The following is a 20,866-nucleotide window of genomic DNA, read 5'->3' on the forward strand; positions in this document are numbered from 1 at the left end:
ATATCTTTATTATTAATTTAACATTTTAAATTATTTATTTAATTTTTTTAATTATAAAAATTATTATATGAAAAGAAGAAATTATTTTTTAATTAAATAATCAAATTATTTAATTTTTTATTATTTTTAATATTTATTATTATTATTACTATTTTTATTTTTATTTTTTTATTTTTCTTCTTCCTCCTTTCCTCGCATGCCACACTCCTCCCCCCATCCTCCCCACCCCCACCCCCACCCCCGGCTGTTCGGCACCACCCTCCGACCGTCTGTGCCTCCTCCCACCCTCTCGCACCACCCGAGTGCCTCCCGCACCCCACGCGACCGCCCCCTACACCCTCTGCGGCACCGCCCCACCGCCGTCCCCTCTCTTTCCCTCCCCCGGCCCCAACGAACCCGAGCCTCGCCCCTTTCACCCCACCCCTTGCGGCACCACCCCGAGCGCCTCCCGCACCGAGCGCGACCGCCCCCTGCACCTTCTACAGCCCAACACCGCCGCTGTCCCCTCTTCTTCCCTTCCTAATAAAAATCACAGAGCAGATCGATGCTCTGTGATTTGTAGGAGTATCGGTGCGATTTTACTTGCACCCCTCCCCTCTCCTTCACCAACGGCCTTGCGAGATTCACCGACTGATGCTCTCATCCGCCACCTGTGAGAGCCGTTAGGCATTTCCAGGCTCGCATCCAACACCGTGTCATCTAACTCCGCCACCAGCTCTCGGAGACAACCCGTCGGCTCCCGAATTTTGTTTGATTATTTTTTTATGAAAATAATTACGTCCAAAAATTTTATTACCAGATTATCAAAATAATGATAATCTAAATAGCCACCTCTTCTTTTGATAATCCAGATTACTTCCTGTGAAATAATTTATATTACCAAGGCAATCTAGATTACCAACTCAAAAAACATAACAAACATAGTAATCTAGATAACCACATTAAATTCCCAACAATCTGGATAGATTGCTAGCTACCAAATGCAACCTAAAGGAATTAAAGCAAAGCCGCTGGTTCCATTTGCAAATTAAATGTCTCTGTATCATGCAGCACAGACCAATACTTTTGAGAGTGAAAACAAGCATAATAGATTCACATACCTGCAAGATGCCCTTCATAATCCAGATGCAAACTTACCTCATATTTACTTGCAACTACTACCAAGCAATTTCTGATACATTCCATCTATTTATTAAGCAATTCTGGCCTATGTTAGCAATTTATGCCAGACATCATGGCACTGAAAATTCTCAAGATCTCCTTGCTAAGACTATCAATACAACTTGCAGATTTACCTAGCTGATGTATTCATTTCTAACAATATCTTCACAAATTCACCTATTGCTCACTGTATATGAAATTACCTTATGTATTGACAGGAATTTCTACTTGTTCAGTATGGTCACTCATTAAATCACAGTTGCACTCAATTCACATTAATATAGCAAAAAATAAGTCTGAAACCCAAAAATGCATATCTGGATTCTCCACCCTGCTCTTTCTTTCTAATGGTGAAGAATGGGTCCGAGTAAATCGTAACAGTAGCCATGGTAGGACAAAAGACGATGATCCAACATTGCAACACTGTATATGCAGAAGATGTGTGCAGCTGAAGTCCAGCCGAATTCTACTGGATTCTAATTTTCTGCCATGTACACGTATAAGGACTGGTACAATTTGTTTAGTCAATGAACAGACAACTGAAATCAATCAAAATAATATGATCTGTAACCTTCTATCATTCATGCATATACCAAAGCAGGACAATAATTTGCTAGGTAACAATTAAAGCTTCTGGTATTGATTTTGGAGGGTGATGAAGCTTAACAAGGTATTACTACAATGCAGGGTCCTTGCATAGTCAAAATTAGTTGGTCTCTCCACCTACAGACTTTTCATTTAGGTTACATTCAAAGCTCAATCAGTAGAAAGGAAGGGAGAGAAAACCCAACTTATCATTAGAAACAAATTAGAAAGCATTTTTTAGTTTAAAGGGGAAAAAAAAATCCATACAGTTTCATGGAAGATTGATGCAAGACTTGAGCCAAAATTAACTACCTTATTGAGGAAGCCATCATAATGGAAGCTGATGAACAATCAGTCAAATCTACCACTCAAAGATTCCTTTGGATGATGTAACCCCTCATTTATGAATTTATTATATTCAGTGAAGTAGTAAATCAGTTGGACCTCTAGAAGACCCTAAACGATTAGCTGACAAAAGAACATTAATATGCGCATATCAAACATGACCAAGGTTCCTTCGAGACTGAGCAAGGTTGCCTGCATCTGACAATAGAGTCAGACCAGCAATGATTCCCGTCAAGATGAAAGAGGCAAGTTTCATGTTTTATTCACGAGAATCATTGTCAAACAATTTGGATTCATTCCATAAGTCCAGCCAGCCTTTTGTATATTTGAAGTTTCAAGGTTATCCGAAATTTATATTTCATATTAAAAGCTTTGCTGGACATTTGAACAGACAATGCAACCTAATTGGGATCATGAACTTATGGACCATAACTTATAAAAAGATTCTATCAAATAAATTTTTATAGTTTTCAGTAATCATTTATATCCCCCTGCTTTTTTTTTTTTTTAATAATTCTTAAGGATTGCTTTATAAGCACCCTATAAACCTTGAATTACCATGGCCTCTTTTTGTACAGTATTTGATGAAGCCAATGAAAATGCCTAGGTGCTCCTATATGCTCTTTAGGGTCTCCTGCTGAAAATATTTCAAACCTGACCAAGTATGAATAATTGCGTTTCTCCTGGCTCAGACCACAATTGATGAACTACATCACATCTAAATCCTATAGCAAGCTCAAATACACAGCTTCCATTATTCCAATCACTCTTTAAAATCCATCCCTTTGTAGCATGAAGCTTCTACATAGGGTGACATACCCACTTCAGAATTTTTTCAGAAACCTAACAAGGCATTCAGTTCAAACTTGTATGGTCTCTTCCAGGCAAATACATGTCCAGTGTCATCCATAAATAAGGGTAAGAAATTAAAACTTTCATATACTAAAATTGCCCACGTTTGTTACCATAAATATGAGTGCTATCACCCTAAATTGCCCACATTTGTGCATTCTTACCCTCCTGCTGAGAAAAAAGAGATGCACCAGAAGACCTCTTGATCTCTGAATGGAGTCAAGATGGCCTGATCAATATAAATGGATCCAGGTTCTTACAGCTTCTCAAACACCTTTCAGAAGAATCCACTAACTGGTCCAAAATTCATCTCCAGTAATTTTTCAACAGCACACTTTCGAGTCTATGGAGAAAAGCCCAGTACTATCATAGACTACATGCTGCAAACAATCCTCCTCTCCCTTCTTATTTCATTTGTAATAGAATATCTTCCCTTCTGTGTTTCCCTGTCATTCATTCTGAATTTACTTGCTAAAAAACACTTTTCCTCTGTTGCTCACTAGCTTCTATGGCCAACATCAGGAACTCTTTCTCAAAACAGGACAGCTTCCTGGATGAGAAATAAAGTTACAATACTTCCAATACCCCACTTCTTTGCACCTAAGGATGTGATGATAATAGAGACCAGTGTAGTGGGATTATACTAGACTTTGGAGAATTGTTTCAACTTTCAACTGTTGATTCAAGAGGCTGTTCTTTGCAATCAGATGAAGGATACTGAAGTTAATCAGAAACACTGAATATGGAAAAGGGAACCTATTAGGAGAACAAACAAAAGTTCAATCATCTATATGTAGAAAATGCAGAAATTGTATGCACTAATGGATTAACGACAAGTGGTTAAGCTAATAGGTTTGCTCCTACAGAGATGTAGGAGAAAATTTCCCCTATTAATGCTATGTGCTAAGTTGATGGCTCCTACGGGAATGACTGCAATTTCCTCAATAGCATCCTTTTAGTGATTCTTTAAGGAGTCTCCGAATCTTCGAAGCCATATCAAAGAAACTATTTTGGTCCATTACTTTCACAATAACACTACAGAATTAACACCTTTTAAAACAATTATGTGTACGTTTGAAGATTTGCATTAAGGAATATGGGAAGGATGAACATGTACAGTTGATACCAAGCTAGACCTATTATATTCAGTATGCACAGCATCAATCTTAAAGCAATCCCACTACAGTGATTAGCAAAGGCATCAAAATCTGAACCATCCCTCATTTCTTCTCGTAGATGCCTGCATAATATGTGACAGTGTTGAACCTCATGGTTTAAGTATTTAATTATTCGGTCAATGATCAGGGGAAAATTCTGGAAATCTTATTCCTCAAGGTTTCAAACCATCTAGGAGAACTAAAGGGGACGAAATTGTGGATTAGCTAGACCATGACGATATAAGGCACACATCCATTAGCAAAACCCCAAAATTTGAGGGCATTTCAAAGATGATGACTTGGGGGATCTCACACGACTCTCACATGGTTTATTTCCCTGGATCAGGTGTGTCACAACTTAGCACCAAATGTATGTGTTCTTTGGAGGAGCAGGGGATCTATCACAAAACCTTAGTCATGGATCTCAAGATGAAACCCTCTGAGAATCCTACAAGAAAATAAATATTTCTTTGCATTATCCATTTACACCCTATCTCTTGGAATGCCAAGCACAAAAGCAGGTTGTAAGAATGAAATGAATAGAGCAATATACCAACATCTAGCTCTAAAATATAGCATTTTCATTAACATCCTTTCTCTTGGATTGTCAAGCATGAATGTAATCACTCATTGAGTAAAGCCACTCACTGCCTACTTCACATTACTCTCGTGATGCACCCAGAACTGCCTAGATTCTTGGTATGGTAACCAAAATGAATGAAAACCAGTGTTAATTTGCATTAACCATGAAGCCCTTTCACAACCATTTGGGGAACTGAATTTCATCAGTGTGCAAAAAAAAAAAAAAAAATCTAATGTCATCTTTACGTATATCAACGTTTCAAAAAGAAACCCAATAAGCAAGCTGCTCATGGAAAGATCATCCAATCAAAAACAATCATGTAGTATTATCAAAGGATATAAAGCTATAAATAAGAAACACAAATACCATTTTCAATAGGCAATATGAAAATTTCTGAGCAACCAACACCAGGATGACAAGAATATGAATCATGAAAATCCAAGAACATCCATCCATCATAGTAGATCTTCAAATGATGCAATGGCACACTTATTAGAGAATAATTGAGACATGGTAAAAATTTCAGACCTTGGGGAAGAAAAAAGATCAAGCAAAGGATAATGTAGCCAAGAAGTACAGAAGTAAATCAGACAGCCGTTAACATCATGTTACAAAGATCATATGAAGACTTCTGGAAGACAAGAAGGGCAAAACCCATTATCTATGAACCAGCACAAATAAATAGAAGAAAAGCAGCCCAAGAATTATTGAACGGAGAATTTAGACCTCCCTCTCTACTTCTGGTAACGGGCCACCTCGGCGTCGTTGGGGAAGAATCCCATGAGCCGCCCGGCGGAGTTTTGGTAGGCGTACATGAAGCCGCCCATCAGCCCGATCAGGCCGCCCGTCACCATCGAGGGCCCTCGGATATTGGGCTTGATCCCTGCACGAACGAGAGCAATCATAAAACCCTAAGCATTAACCCTGGGAATAAAGATTGGGGAGGAAGGAGGAGGGGAGAGCGGACCGGAGAGGTAGCCGACGGTGACGGAGACGCCGGTGATGGTGGAGAGACGGAGGTAGTCGAGGGCGTTGAAATTGGCGACGGTCTTGGTGAAGGGAGGGTTGCGATCCACCACCGGGTACTCCGGCTTCACGGCCGCCGTTATGTCCGTATTCATCTCTCCTCCGGCCGCCGCCTACCCTTCTTCCTTTCTTTTGCCCAATCCACTGCAGCTTAGAAGGACCTGTTACCGCTGCTAAGTATGCTACCATGTATTATCTACTACATATACCCAGAATGAAGATTGGCATTTTTATGCATCGGATATAAGTAAAGATGATATATAATTATTTTAAAATTTCTTTCTTAATGTACACTAAAAACTTGGAAGAAAAAAAATCATATCTTATACACCGTATAAGATTTACATTAACGATGGCAATCTTAATATGGAAACTTAGCCAATATTCTTCGTTCACCGTATGGATGCCGGTATTAATGGTTGGACTTCTTGTTCAACCATTTAGCTTTAGAGAGTTCTTCGTATGGATATCGGAATTAACATTAGTTATTATTAAAATTCACTCTTTAATATATAAAAAATAATTATTAAAAATTATATTTATTATAATTTGTTATACTGAATTTTGAATATAATTGAAAAGCAGGAGAACAAGTCATATTTATCAGCCATCTTAAAAGTTTAAAAGTTCATTGGTTAGTGTGCAATCAAAATTTAGCTATTAAAATATTTTATTTATTATATTTTATTATATAAATATATTATATTTCTAAAATAATTTAAAAAAATAAGAAAAATTTGTATCACAAGTATCAGATGGATTATGTGCTAGAATATATATAAAATGATGCAGTACTTGATTTACCATATTGAGATAAGAAATTATTGACTGTTATGACTAACTAACGAATAGAAGGTTAGCTTATACCCCATGTGGACACCAATTTTAATAACAAAATATTTGATTTTTCTTATTGGTTAGCTTGATTATTCTGATTAGTTGGCTTGGAATTTGAGGAACTACGTCCCTTCAGTTTTCAAGTCTTGATTCATTGCATCAAATTTGATTCTCTTCGCATTGGCCTCAGCTGATCATTTTTTCTTCCTATGAGATCCGGATCAATCTATTTAAAAAATAATTTTGGATACTTATAAACAAATAGTCTTATCTATTTATAATCTATTATTTTTGATATTTGGACCGTGAATCTCATAAAATTTTGAGTCCAACCATCAAAATAAATCCTAAATGTTATCCTATTTGTTTCTATGAGAAATTCTTTGTGCACTACGGGCGGTGTAGAAAATTCGACTTGGAGCGCACCACTTCATGTGATTAGTTCACGTAGTCACCACTTTTCAACGCATATTTGATGCTTGCAGTTTCATTTTTTTCGTTTAAAAATTTTATATGACAAAAATATTCCTGTCTTGTGAAAAAAATTACGACATCCTGTGGCATATTTTTACTTCCTATATGATGTCATAATATGACTCAGAAAATTATAATATCCTGCATCAAATTATGACTTTTTACATGCATGATGTCATAATATGATCTAGAATGTCATAATATAACCTAGGATGTCATAATATAGAAGGGGTATTTTTGTCCAACTACTTTTCAATGTGTATTTAATGGTTGCAGTTTTATTTTTTTATTTAAAAATTTTGAATGATGAAAATATCTCTATTTTTTAAAAAAAATTATGATATCCCGTGGTATATTATAACATCCTGTGTTAAAATTATGATTTTCTGTACGCAAGATGTCATAATTTTTTTCAAAGAGAAAAAATATTTTCGTCATTCAAAATTTTCAAATAAAAAAGTAAAGCTATATATATTAAATACGTATTTGAAAGTGATGGCTACATAAATCAACCATATAAAGCAGTACTTTTTATATTGAATTTTCTACAGCATCTGCGATGCACAAAGAATTTCTCTTGTTTCTATTGTATCCCTTTGTTTTGCCTGATTAGCTGAGGAATAGTTGGAAGAAGGGGAGAGAAAACCATGCATGGATTATATACTAGTTGCTATTATGTGAGTTTGGTTGGACCAACTTGTCTAGAGCTAAATTACGTCCGAGCGATCGACTATGGTAAACCATTAGCATGTAATCCAGTCTAAGAATATAAAATTATAGCCAATAAGTTTATTCCGTTAGAGTTAAAATAATGATACTTCTCCGTCTTCATATGCAAATGTATGTGGCCCATAAATGTCTCATGCATGGTCATCATACCATGTCATGCTAGCATATAAATTTACACGTGGATATACATAAGAGGGATCATGTAACATACCTGAAGTACTATAACTAAAAAACAATTAAAAAGTACATACACATAATTTTGTTTGTCGAATATTTTTCACAAGAAAGTAGCAAACATTTCTTAAAAAAAAAATCATGGTTATCAACGATGAAGAAAATTATCGAGACTCGGATGCACGATGGAACACTAAAATTTGGAAACAATTGTGCCGTTAACTGCCAATAAAAATGATAATTTTCAAATAGATTTCAAAATTTTTATTGGATTTGTTGAAACGCATATATTTATTACGTCTAATGGTTAATATTGAATCGATTGAATATCGAATTAGGACCGATAAAATATGATCCGATCCATCAATTCAATCCATATTTGATCTATCATAAATAAATTTGAATTTAGATTAAATAGAATTGGATCATAAACAAATCGATTCATTTAATCTATTTAATATTTAGATTGGATTTGAATTTCAAATATCTAATCTATTTAACCTATTTAATATTCAAATCGAATTGAGTCAAATAATTTATTTAATATATTTAATCTATTTAATTCATGTAAAATATATTTAAAATCTACTTAAGCTATTTCTGATTCATTTAATCCCACCTGCTTAATCTGTTTAATCCATTTAACATAATTTAATTTATTTAATAAATAAATTAAAAAAATCAAATCAAATAATTTATTTAATAAATAAATTAAATTTAAATCTAAATTTTTAATATATTTAATAAATATATTAAATTTAAATTAATAATTTATTAATTCGATCTATCCAATCTAATTCAATTGCCACTCTTTTACCGAATCTGTGGATCTAATTCAATTGCCACTCCTGGACCGAATCCGTTTCTATAGAGCTGATAGGCTTTCTCCCGCTGTCGGTCACCTTTTCTTTTAACGTTGCCTCTCTCTGGAGCTCATAAAGGGCAGTGTCGTGCATTCATAGGTGTTGCTTAACTACTGCATGCGGTCCAGGTATTAATTAGATAAATCTCTGAATAGATTCTTGTCAGATTCTGATTCAAGTATGTGGCTTTAGATATGACAAGGGACCCTCTCCTGACGCTAGAATTTATCCAATGTTGCCGTGCCTCCTGGGAGGCTCACCAACTCTATTCAGAAGAGATGGTGCTAAGAGAAACCAGTCCACCTGACAAAAATACGACGGTCACTCGCGCATTCATCGCTGGGTGGGTTAGGTATCAATATTGTATTATAATCTTGTCACCTTTCAGAAAAAAGTCATGTATACAAGCCCTGTAAAATAAAATACTAAGTCTGGACCATAAGCACAAGAAGTTTCCCTACATTCCGCTACTTTGATAGAATATCAGGTTCAAACAGACTTGGGGATGCTATCCTAACCGACTTGAGACTTATGAATGGCACCAAGCCTAAAAGTGTGGCCCATCAGGTTAGGTCTGTTCCCTCGTTGAACTTGGTCTAAAAGAGGCTTTAGTTCAGATTGGCATAAAAGAGGTTAGGGCTATGGTCCCACTTCCTTTTCTCGAGCTTGTTAATCGAAGACCAATAACCAACCCTAATCTATTAGCTGCTTATTGTTTACTGTTAACACTTTAAGAGCTCTTACCTCTAAGCCGGGATCTGCTTTTTAGTTGGAACTAGTGCTGTTTGATCTTACTTCTTTTTACAATACAGAAAATCAAATCAGTCAAACCAACAGCCCTAGATAAAATTTGTAATAACCTCTCAAGACATCTTTATCACATTATAAACATATAGTTGGAACGCCCATATGTGAATAACTAGTTCTATGCATGTCCAACTCATGCAATTTATTCCAAAGGAAGAAATATTTGGTAGAATTTTTGAAAAGAGAAAGCATCTCATAGCTGATTGAGCTTCCATCAATTACAATTATTTGGTGCAAATTTGATGAATTTATGAAATGTGCTTTCCTTCTTTCTTCAAGGGGTCTATGGGAAGTGGTGACTCGAGATACAGCTGACAGAGGTGGTTGGGTGTCACTAGAAGGGAATTCTTCTACCATATCTATCAAACCAAGAAAAGGAGAGGGACAACAATTTTGGAGATCTTAGTGGCTGACATTTTTTGATTATTGGATACAGATTGTGCTTCATTGGGTTCTCATATCTGCAATGAAGGAAATTGTCTTGCTGATTGTTGATTGGTTAACTAAAAGGGCACATTCTTATCATGATCCATTGTTGTGCGATGATAATATATTTTCGAGCTCCTGGAACTAGTTCAAAATAGCCGACAACTTTTTCTAGATTAAATCCACGAATAAAATTTCTACCGCTCACCTAAAAAGAAAAGGAAATGATTTTATACATATAGCAGTTCTAAGGGTCACGAGCCCACTTTACAAAATTTAATTTAATTTGTTCTCTTTTGAGAGTTCTTTTTCATTTTTTTTTTTTTTGTTTGATGAATGTTTTTGCATGTCTAAGATATTATTATCTAATATACAACATCATTGTTTAAATATAAAAAGGTAATAAAACTTTCGTAAGCCATTGCTTGCGGTATGTTTTAAGCTAATAAAGATCCCCAGAATGCATCACAAAAATAAAAATGACAACAGGCTTGAATCTTTTAGCCAAATAATTGTTCTTAAATTCATCATCAGTGGCCTGAAAGAAAGTGGGACTATAGTCTTCATGATGACTTTTAAAACCGTGGTCCAGTCTCACTCTAGAAGCTCTGTTTGAACTCGCTTTATTGTTACCATCCCAAGCTGGTCAATGAGTTAATGCGCCTACAATTTAGGTTCATCAAATTGAACAATTTTCTGCCATAAATATCTTGATATATTTTTGAGGTTCTCATAGTCTCCTGGTTGGAAGTAGACAACTTTTCAACATCCTTGTATGTGATTTGAATGTGTCTTTCCCGCATCATAAATCTCCCAATTGCCAAGAAACCACCGCTAGCGGGAGTCATTTATTGTTTGTTTATCAGTAGTATTAGTCAGGATTACATAAGCAGCAGGGGTAGCTGCAGGAGTGAGGGCTGAGGGGTGCATTTTTCTTGATAGCCATCCTCTCATGAGGTACCATCAAAGGCCGTCTCAATCTCGAAAACTTATATTTTATGTAGCATGCATTATATAGCTATACACGTCGCTAATCATAACTGCTTGTTTCTGTGAAAACATAGGCGTGCACGCTATCAACCACAAATATTTATTCTTGTGAAGATTTGAATGCTCGATGAATGAAGTTCATAAAAATAAATGGCTTTAATTAATTGTGTGCATGATGTACCCACATGTATGCAGTGTAGAATATAATTTCTCTTAAATTCTTAGCATCTAGGCTTTTCTTTTGGGATCCAAGAACGTAGGCTCTGAGCAGTGACACACCAATAGTTTTAAGGACCTAGTACTTAGCTTAGCTTTGAAGTGCATGGCTTCAGATCATAAGACTGATAAACATTTATGGCTGCATATAAACTTAGCGATGGGCTCACCTTCTACATCATCTGCACGAGATTCCATGCAAAATACTTCGTGCCATGAGCATCGACTTAGAGCACTTGAATCCACAATCCTCTTACAACAAGTAAGGCTTCAATCTATTAATGTTATGAATTGTGATTTTTTATTTTCCTCAGAAAAAATAATGGTGGGGTCATCGCATCCCGAGATGGAACGCAGAACAAATTCCCATCGTCATGCACACCTTGTGCTTCCATCAACATAATTTGCTACTAAATAATGGTGGGTTCGTCAAGATCCAAAGAATACGAAAGAGAGTGACCCTTGTCCAATTGCAGATTTCTTTCTAAAATGCTCGCGTAAATGATGCTCTCATATTTCCGTCCAGGAAGATTCCAAATATTTGAATGTCCCACTGCGTTCTTCAATTACTTTTAACCAAAACGGTGAACACTTTATCGTTTGCTCATGGAAATAAACTGCAATGATCGGCAATTTAACCGAACCCTGAATCCATACTTCCTCCGAGTTTATGATTTGGCTCTCAAGAGTTCGGCCATGGACATCTTGCCACAGGGTAGCATACCAAATACCTACCTAAGCAAGATTTTGGTAGCCCCTACAGGTACCTTAGTTACGGACGGCTGAGGGTCTGTATGAAAAATCCAGAAGGATTGAGCTGGATTTCCTATAGAAATTACATATGTTAGTCTGTCCAGCTCCTTTTTTTTTTTCCTTCCTAAAGGTCCATCCTAATCTTGATCTAAATCTTATCTATATGCTTGTTGGACTGCAAAAGATCTTTTTCTATTCCACATAATTTGGATTGGAGAAGGATTGGGTTGATATAGGCCTCATTTCAATAAGCTATAATCCATGATCCAATAGGAAATCTAGTCCAATTATGTTGGATTTTCTAAATAGATTTCGAGTAATTTCGGTGTCTCTATTAATGGAATTAGACTCTCCTATATATAAATCACAAGAATCATCTGAGGGTCTGTTTGATTGGGATTAATCTGATATGAAAAAATAAACCTTATATTAGATTATCATATCTGGTGTAAAAAATAAAAGAGAGATGGTAAAAAAATTGATGGTTCTATGCTTATTTTCTGAAGAGAGAAGATAAAATAAATACTATGAAAGATTGGTATTTGATAAATTTTTTAGTGATGGTAATCCATACTTGACAAAAAAATTTCTAATAGATCATGGATACAGAATAAGATATTGATGACAATAAAAATATCAAAATATAATAGCTCATAAAATAGAATATAAATATATTTATTGAATTTATTTTGATGTTTTTCTAAATTTATTGAATAAAGAATTTTTACAAAAAAATTAAGGTATAAGTAGCATTATGCAAAAGGATATATGATTATATTCTTTATATAAAAAATGAGTGCAGATAATGTAATTTTGATATTAAAAAATTATTTTATATTGATAAATATGTTTATAAATTTCATAATATTTTTATACAAAGTTACCTCCAATCAAATATAATAATTTTTTTCAGTATTATTTTTTAAAGTAATTGTTTCATCAATCAAACATAGTTAAAATTATTTTTTTAATATTTATTTTTAAATAAATAATTTTTAAAATTTATTAAATTATCCAATAATGTAGTATAATCCCAACCACACAGATCCTCAGTCTCCTTAGCAACAAATTACACTGTTAAGCAACTTTTTAAGCCGGGGGACAGGGAAGCAGTCATGTTGATGATATCAATCGCATGTCCAATGCCACTAAAACCGTCCTCCTCTTCTAACCACTCAGATTCCATGCCCCTGGACGTACGCCTAATTAGGCGAGCACATTAAAATACTACGGCGAAGACTCTCTGGTCCAAAATAAAGGCTGCAATGGGTAGTTGGCCGCTTTGAATAAAAAAGCCAGTGCTTCAGCCCAGAGTCTAAAGATAATCCTGACATTCCGAGATTTTGAGGGTCCCAATCCTTTTTCTCGGTACAGCACTCCTATGCCTTTGCTCGGCCGCTTATAAAAGGGCCCCATTCTCTCCGTGACTCCACAGGTATTTGAGCTCAATCCCCTTCCCAAAGCTCTTGTTCTAGCCGATAACTTCGTTGCAAGAGAGATGGCTCAGGGAAGGGGCAGTGCGGTGGCTCTCGGGTTGGCACTGCTGTGCCTCCTCATCCACAGTGAGATCGCCGAGTCGGCCACTTATAACGTGGGGGATAGCCGGGGCTGGACCTTCAACGTCGTCAATTGGCCCAGAGGGAAGCGTTTCAGGGCCGGCGATGTGCTCGGTAAGTGTTCACTCCATAAGACTGCTTTCAAGGACTTCAATTTCCACATCATAACGTTTTGACTTCAAAACTTTGGAATATTGAGAGAGAAATTTTAAGGTCTCGAAAGTTTGAAAAAAATCATAAGATCATAAGTAAACAAGTTTTGTTTTGTTTTTTGTTTTTTTTGTTTTTAATGCTATTAAAAAGCATCATGTGAAAGTAAGTAAGCAGATATTTTCACGTTCATGATACTTGGGTCGTATGAAAGTAAGACCGAAAGTAGTATTATAAAATTGACATAAGTAGATATTTTCACTTGCATGATACTTGAGTCATATAAAGTAAGAAACAAAGTGGTATAATAAAATTTACTTTGAAAAGCATGCAAAATCATAAACGATTTTGGAGTCACTCGCACTCCTTTCGCTTCCTTTTCTTTTTCTTATTTTTTAGAAAAAAGAAAAAAAAAACACCTTCTTTAAGCCTCTTCTTTATTTGTAATATAGCAACTTGCTAGATTGATTTCATCCTAGATCCATGGTGAATAGATGGTTGATGGTTTTATAAGTTGCTGTTTACTTGGATGTAATGGGTTACTTATATTCTTTGTTCATGGTTGGTAAAGTTTTCAAGTATAGTCCATCAGCCCACAACGTGGTCGCCGTGAGTGCGGCCGCCTACAATCGCTGCTTGACGCCGAGGGGCTCGAGAGTCTTCAGGTCAGGGAATGATCGCATCACGCTCGCCAGGGGGACGAACTACTTCATCTGCAGCTTCGCGGGCCACTGCCAAGCAGGGATGAAGATTGCAGTCACAGCTGCGTAACAATTTTAGTCCAGCGTTATCTAATTGGTAGTAGTATGCTGATATGTATGAGAATGGGGACTAGTATTGATGAGGACTATGCTGTAAGACTCTGGGTTTTAATGAAATAAAGTAGTTGCTGGCTCATCAGCTTTGTTTTCTGCTCTGCCTTTCATGAAAATTTATTGTCTTGTCTGTTGGTGAGATTGGACTTGATGAGATTTGTGGTAGCATAAGCTCTACATTTTGTCTTTTCTTTATTTTTATTATATAAAAGGAATTTTGAAGGGAAAATCTGATATTTGAAAAACACATTATTTTATTTAAAAAGTGAGAGTGAATTAAAAAAAAAAAAAGATAAGTGAATTGAGGAAAGAAAAAATAGTCAGATGTGGTTGATTGGGTCTGATCTTTCTTCATTACATTTTTAGTGGATGTAACTGTCAGGACGGAGTGGACTTCTTTTCTGTAGAACAGGGGATGGTGGAAGAGTTAAGGCAGTAGTTGGAGATAAAAATTGCAGGGAAAATGCCTTAGAAATGTACTGTAGATATGACACCCGAAGGTCCCTTGTCTCCTGATGAATAGGGTGTCTTTTTCTTGATCCTGTTTTATGGGGTCTAAACTCCAACTATTGAATAAAATCATATAACTGGATTCCAAACGAAGGGTGAAGGAATTGCTGACATCACTGCTACGGAAGCATGATGTTTAACTGTAATTACTTGCCTGACATCCACTTGATTTCATGACTTATAATTCAATTTTATGACTCCTAAACGGTGATCTCTGCTATACTACTTTATAGAACAAATGTCCTGTGTCGCATGATAACTACAAAATTAAATGCTAATTATAAAGTTAAAAAGAAGGTTTAGGAAGAGTTAAGGATCAAATTACGCTTTGAGAACTACAATAGGACCACCACCACCAGAAGAATAGAACCATGAACTTCTCTTATTTATAGTATATAAATGGCTTATGTCAGATGACAACTATAAAATTAGATACTACTTGTGGATCTAAAAAGAAAGTTTAGGAAGAGTTAACGATGAAATAATTTTTTTGGGAAATACGACGAGGACACCAGTATCAGAATGGAACCTGGACCTGGCGAGGAGTGCCGATCAGCAACCTAAAATTGGAAAACTACCAAAAAAAGGAAAAAAAAACAAGCCAAAATGGGCTGGTTAGCAACCAAATAAACAAGGTTTGTTCTTAAGCTGGCCCAATCATAAGAGCCTTAAACCGGGACCAGGTCATGTCATATAGGATTGGTGGATTTTTTGTTTTTTATGTTTTTTTAAGTTTAAACTTCTCCACGAATCAATTGTTTAGGGTTGGGTCTGACCCAAAAGCTTCTGACTTAGGCCCCTTTTTTTTAGAGCGTAGCCTTTAGGTGAGTCCAATAACCTGTGGGCTCCGTTCCTCCAATAGGGCTCCACCGGGATTTAACAAACTAGAGGTTTTTGTAACCCGGCCACAAACACACACACACACACAGAAAAAGAAGAAGAAGAAGAAGACGAAGAAGAAAAGAAAAAGAAAAAGAAAAAAAAAAAAGGAAAAAGAAAACAGGGGTCTAAAATGCAATAAATTGGTGAATTATGTATGAATCGAAAAAAGGGGGAAAAACGAAATTAAAAAGAACCTCGGACACTGTATCAAATACTATTTTAATTTCAGTTTACATGCCATAATACAACACAAAGCATCATCTTTCATCATCAAATTACGATCACAGAACACCACCAAAACGAGCCACAACTAGCTCATGCTAATCAGTTAATGTAAACCAAGAATGTTGATCCCAAATGAAACGGTGCAAATGGTGAGGCCCGACAGTGACATCAGACCAAAGAATGGCACGATTCTGAGTCCCCTGATACAAGATGAAACATGCCAAAAAATTAATAATAATAATTAGACAATACTAGGGGAGAGAAATGTCCAAATTACGAAGTTGGTCAGGAAAGGAAAGAATAACTCACAGCATCTTCAAACGATTCTCGGGAATTCCACTGGAATAGCCCGTGAAATAGAAGAAGCGAGCGATGGTGTAATCAATTCCAAATCCAGCCGCAACGAGGGGATGCCGAAGTCCCCCCAGGAGCAGCATCGCAAAGAACACCGGCATCAACTCCAGCGAGTTCTGATGTCCCCTCTGTCCAAAAAAGACGAGAATAATTGAATCAAATAAGCCAAATTACTTCCCCCTGGTGCAACCAAATAAAGCCACTTATCTCGGCCAATAGCGAACCTGAACGCAGTTGAAGAGCTTGGCATCCTTGTTTTCGGACTCAATGGCATAAAGGGTCGGATAAGGCACCTTGTACCTGAGGACCAATTAACCGGATTAAATGCTAGTAGAAAAGCCAGACCAGAATGCTTAACAACGATTGAACAAATTAGAAACATTAAGAAAGAAGGAAATTAAGGAATACTTAATCCGGGCTCTGCCAACTTTGGAGGCCATCCAGGAGTTTAGGAAGGTATAGAGGACAAGCACCAGCACCACGTATCCGTATTCCCTGGGCAACTCCATTCCTGCCATTTGGTCTCTCGCTGTAGCTCCGTGTTTGCTGCAGCGCCAACACCTATGGCTTTCTTATATAGTGGGATCACATACTTAAGAGAGAAGGAATTCAGAATAAATTATGTCCTCAGGATGGAGAGTTGAGGTGGCTGCAAAACTGGCTTGCGCTCCAAGGAAATTTGACCAGTATATGGTATTGTACAAGTCAACGGGTCCATAGGAAAGATTTTAGTGCTTGGGTACCTGGAAGATAATTTAAGGACTACAGGCTAGTTTAATTTGTACGGTTTACTCCTGGAGAATTACTTGTGATAGGTTATAAGAATCAGGTGTACGACTAATAATTCAACTGTAGTTGGGAAAAATGACTGTAAACTGAGGGCGCACACATACTTTGAATTGGACTGTTGGGGACTGGCCAACAGTCAATGGAGAGGTTAGGCATGGTTGATCATTTCCAAATCTGACTTTAGGGGAAAAAACCTTTGAGGAAGGTATGCAATCGAAGATGCAAAAGATAACCCCTCCACCAAGGTAGAAAGCAAATAAGAAGGAAGAGAATTATAATGACCCATAACCTCACTCAAAAAGACTGGTCAGAAGATATCCATTCAAATCTAATCATTAGCATTATGATCTGTCAATGGTTAGATTTAATGAGCCTATGCTGCAGCATCCCCAAATTCATATAAACTATGAACTGAGTTCACTTTGATACCATGCAAAGTCTCGTTCCAAAAAAACTAGTCAAAAAATATTATTTGGGATCTTTAGTCTTATATAATTATCTAAATTTTATCCAATACATAATCAATATAGAACTAAATATATATCCGCATAAATCTTGTATATCTATGCAGTGCATGATATAATTGAAATAGCATGAAAGAAAAAATTAATAGGAATCAACTTAGCAATGCACTAGGACCGACAAAATATGATCCGATCTGTCAATTCGACTCGTGTTCGACCTGCTATAAATAGATTTAGATTTAGACTAAATGGATTTGGGTTATAAATAGATCGATCTGTTTAACCTGTTTAATATTTGAGTTAGATTTTAGTTTTAGATATCTGATCCGTTTAATCCATTTAATATTCAGATCGGATTAAGTCAGATAATCTATTTAATCCATTTAAAATCTATTTAATCTGTTTCTGATCTGTTTAATCTGACATGTTTAACCTGTTTAATATGTTTAAAATATGCTTAACCTGTTTTTGATCTATTTAATCCGATCTATTTAATCTATTTAATTTAATTTAACTTGTCTAATAAATGGGTTAAATGGATCGGATCGAATTATCTGTTTAATAAACAGATTGAATTTAAATTTAAATTTTTAATTTATTTAATAAATAAATTAAATTTAAATTGATAATTTTTTGATCCAATCTATATTGGCTACATCCGTAATTCACTCCCATTCAATTGCCATCCCTATAATGACCTACAATGACCTATTTAATGACCAGATCCGTTTAATAAATAAGTTGTGGGCCGTGGCCCTCCTTTTCTCGATGGAGATTCTAGATTTGAATCAGGGTTAGACTTTTGGATCTGGATAATTAATGTACTCCCTCCCCTCTCTCTCTCTCCCCCATCACCGTACCCATACCACCCCCTCTCAAAAAAAAAAAAGTCGCAAGTCTTGTGAACAATATCAAATTGTGATGAAGTTTCCTGCTTTTTCCTTGGAATAAAGATCCACCAAGAAGCATCCTAATTTCATACAGTACATCAAGATAGCTACAGCTTAAAGAAAGTCAAAGAATGTAAGATTGCATTTAAGAGTATGAAAGATTTTCTTCTATAATTTCAAATATATTTTTTATTTCATTCGATAACCATGTTACAATGTGTGTGTATATAATATCAGATTTGATCTTAGATTTAGATCGGGTCTAATTTTTAGACTTGACCTAACCCATGGGTCTTTATATGATTTGGATTTTTTTTGGTGAGGTTGGATTGGATTTGGGATGCGTCAAATTAAGTTGGGCTCATTTTTTATTGATCCAAATTAAATCCAGATGATATATTAGTTTGGTCAGCTGGCCTCCAAATTTAGATTAGACCTAACTTTTGAACCTGACACAATTTATGGGCCTTCAAATATGGATCGGACCGAGTCAAATTGGTAAGATCACGGGTGGGCCTGATCGACCCTATCTTCACACAGTAGTGGTGGCGCTGGCCCCACCTAAACCGCCACTGGTTTCTACGAATCTGCGCTCCGACGCTTGGAAGCCTCTGGAGTCTAAATTTCCTCGCATTTTACGCCCACCTTTTAAACCCTTCCCCACCGTGGATTCGCTTTAGAGATAGGTTGGGGGGCGGCGACAGAGACAGGGAAGACGAAGAAGAGCAGAGATTGCGGAAGAGATGGCAGTGAGCGTCGAGATCCCGAGGGAGTACGGATACGTGGTGCTGGTTGTGGTTCTTTACACCTTTCTCAACTTATGGATGAGCTTCCAAGTCGGCAAGGCCCGGAAGAAGTAATATCTCTCATTTTTTTGGAATTCCCCACTCAAAACCTGCAATCCTCTAATTTTTATGCGTGATTTGTTTTGATTGATGCTGTTATTCGACTCCCTTCAGGTACAAGGTGTTTTATCCCAACCTCTACGCGATTGAATCCGAGAACAAGGATGCCAAGCCCTTCAATTGCGTCCAGGTCGCTATACACCTCCCTCTCTTGCTCGCTTTCCCTGTGAAAATTGATCCATCTCCTAATCGAAGACTATATGTGATGTTTGGCAGAGGGGGCATCAGAACTCGCTGGAGGCGATGCCGGTGTTCTTCGTGACGCTGTTGGTTGGCGGGGTTCAGCACCCTATAATCGCTGCTGGGCTGGGTGTCCTTTATACGGTCGCCCGATTCTTCTATTTCAAGGGTTATTCCACCGGAGTCCCAGATAATCGTCTCAAGATTGGGTACGTGGATTTAACCTCCCCGGTCTCTTCCTTTCTTTCGCGCTGTCATTCGATTTTAGTATTATCTTGGCTTCTGTTCTCAGGGGATTTAACTTCTTGGCGCTGTTCGGGCTCATAATCTGCACCGCTTCGTTTGGAATCCATCTGCTCATCCGAGAAGTGCTGTGACGTGGGTGAGATAGATTTGGTCTGTGCTTTGGTTCGCTTTTTTTAGCTTGTGTTCATGACCTCACCATGGGCGAAAATAATGGAGGCTTGGCTAAACTAGGGGTGTTGCGATCGGTTTTAAAGTATTAGGGGACTGTAGATTTCTTTGGCTTTGCTTTCTGCGTATTGAAGTTATGTTTCAAAATAAATTGCGGCCTTCCATAAGAGCGGATCATTCGGAGTAAAAAATTATTGGCAGTCCTTGCACAGATTTTTTTTTTTTTTTTCCATGTTAAAATGGATGGATACCGATGGCGAAAATCAAACCGAAAGTTTATCCACAGTCGTATGTGGTGGGCTAAAGCTTGTGATGCCGGCCACTGTTAACTTTTTGTCAGGGGGCCCGACTTCTGTTCGATCTTTGGTTGCTGAGAAGACTTGCTTGCGTCCGGCATCTCATGTTTGGCTTTTTATTCGTACCACGGTTAGCTGCGTCCTCTATGTTCATTTCCTTTTTGGAGAAGCTTGGCGTAGTACTGATTCCAGATTTTCCACATGGTCGATTAGGCAGGGTGGTTTTCTTTTCGTTCTCTATTTGGTCGTCCGTATAGGATCCAATGATGCATAAAATTACCGGGTAGCTTTACAGTGCTCGTGAAAATATATTTTTTCATGGACAATGAGCCCTGGATGATTACTCAAAACAAAGACAATAAGCCCTGGATGTGAGGGTATCAAGCAACCTACTAATCTATTATTGTGCCTATATGTACGCTACAAAAGATCGATTGGCATTCCAATATCGTATACCA

At 36.8% G+C, this 20,866-nt stretch overlaps 4 protein-coding genes across 4 annotated transcripts; 2 read left to right on the top strand and 2 right to left on the bottom strand.

The window, feature by feature from the left end:
- Positions 1 to 5,156: 5,156 nt before the first annotated feature.
- On the bottom strand, positions 5,157 to 5,903 carry LOC105048523 (uncharacterized). Its single transcript, XM_010927846.4, has 2 exons — positions 5,651 to 5,903; positions 5,157 to 5,566 (listed from the first exon to the last, which is right to left on the bottom strand). The coding sequence occupies exons 1-2, from the start codon at positions 5,802 to 5,804 to the stop codon at positions 5,418 to 5,420; spliced, it is 303 nt and encodes a 100-aa protein (XP_010926148.1). The 5' UTR covers positions 5,805 to 5,903; the 3' UTR covers positions 5,157 to 5,417.
- Positions 5,904 to 13,392: 7,489 nt separating this feature from the next.
- Positions 13,393 to 14,595, top strand: LOC105048524 (chemocyanin). The gene is made up of 2 exons (XM_010927847.3): positions 13,393 to 13,648; positions 14,256 to 14,595. Exons 1-2 carry the CDS (start codon positions 13,477 to 13,479, stop codon positions 14,453 to 14,455), a joined length of 372 nt encoding a protein of 123 aa, XP_010926149.1. The 5' UTR covers positions 13,393 to 13,476; the 3' UTR covers positions 14,456 to 14,595.
- Positions 14,596 to 16,074: 1,479 nt separating this feature from the next.
- Positions 16,075 to 17,035, bottom strand: LOC105048525 (uncharacterized). Its single transcript, XM_010927848.2, has 4 exons — positions 16,879 to 17,035; positions 16,695 to 16,770; positions 16,426 to 16,598; positions 16,075 to 16,316 (listed from the first exon to the last, which is right to left on the bottom strand). Exons 1-4 carry the CDS (start codon positions 16,986 to 16,988, stop codon positions 16,220 to 16,222), a joined length of 456 nt encoding a protein of 151 aa, XP_010926150.1. The 5' UTR covers positions 16,989 to 17,035; the 3' UTR covers positions 16,075 to 16,219.
- A 2,173-nt stretch (positions 17,036 to 19,208) lies between these two features.
- On the top strand, positions 19,209 to 20,279 carry LOC105048526 (uncharacterized). Its single transcript, XM_010927849.3, has 4 exons — positions 19,209 to 19,469; positions 19,573 to 19,648; positions 19,735 to 19,907; positions 19,991 to 20,279. Exons 1-4 carry the CDS (start codon positions 19,357 to 19,359, stop codon positions 20,073 to 20,075), a joined length of 447 nt encoding a protein of 148 aa, XP_010926151.1. The 5' UTR covers positions 19,209 to 19,356; the 3' UTR covers positions 20,076 to 20,279.
- The last annotated feature ends 587 nt before the right edge of the window (positions 20,280 to 20,866 follow it).

This window comes from Elaeis guineensis, chromosome 7 (genome assembly GCF_000442705.2).
Source record: "Elaeis guineensis isolate ETL-2024a chromosome 7, EG11, whole genome shotgun sequence".
NCBI lineage: Eukaryota > Viridiplantae > Streptophyta > Magnoliopsida > Arecales > Arecaceae > Elaeis > Elaeis guineensis.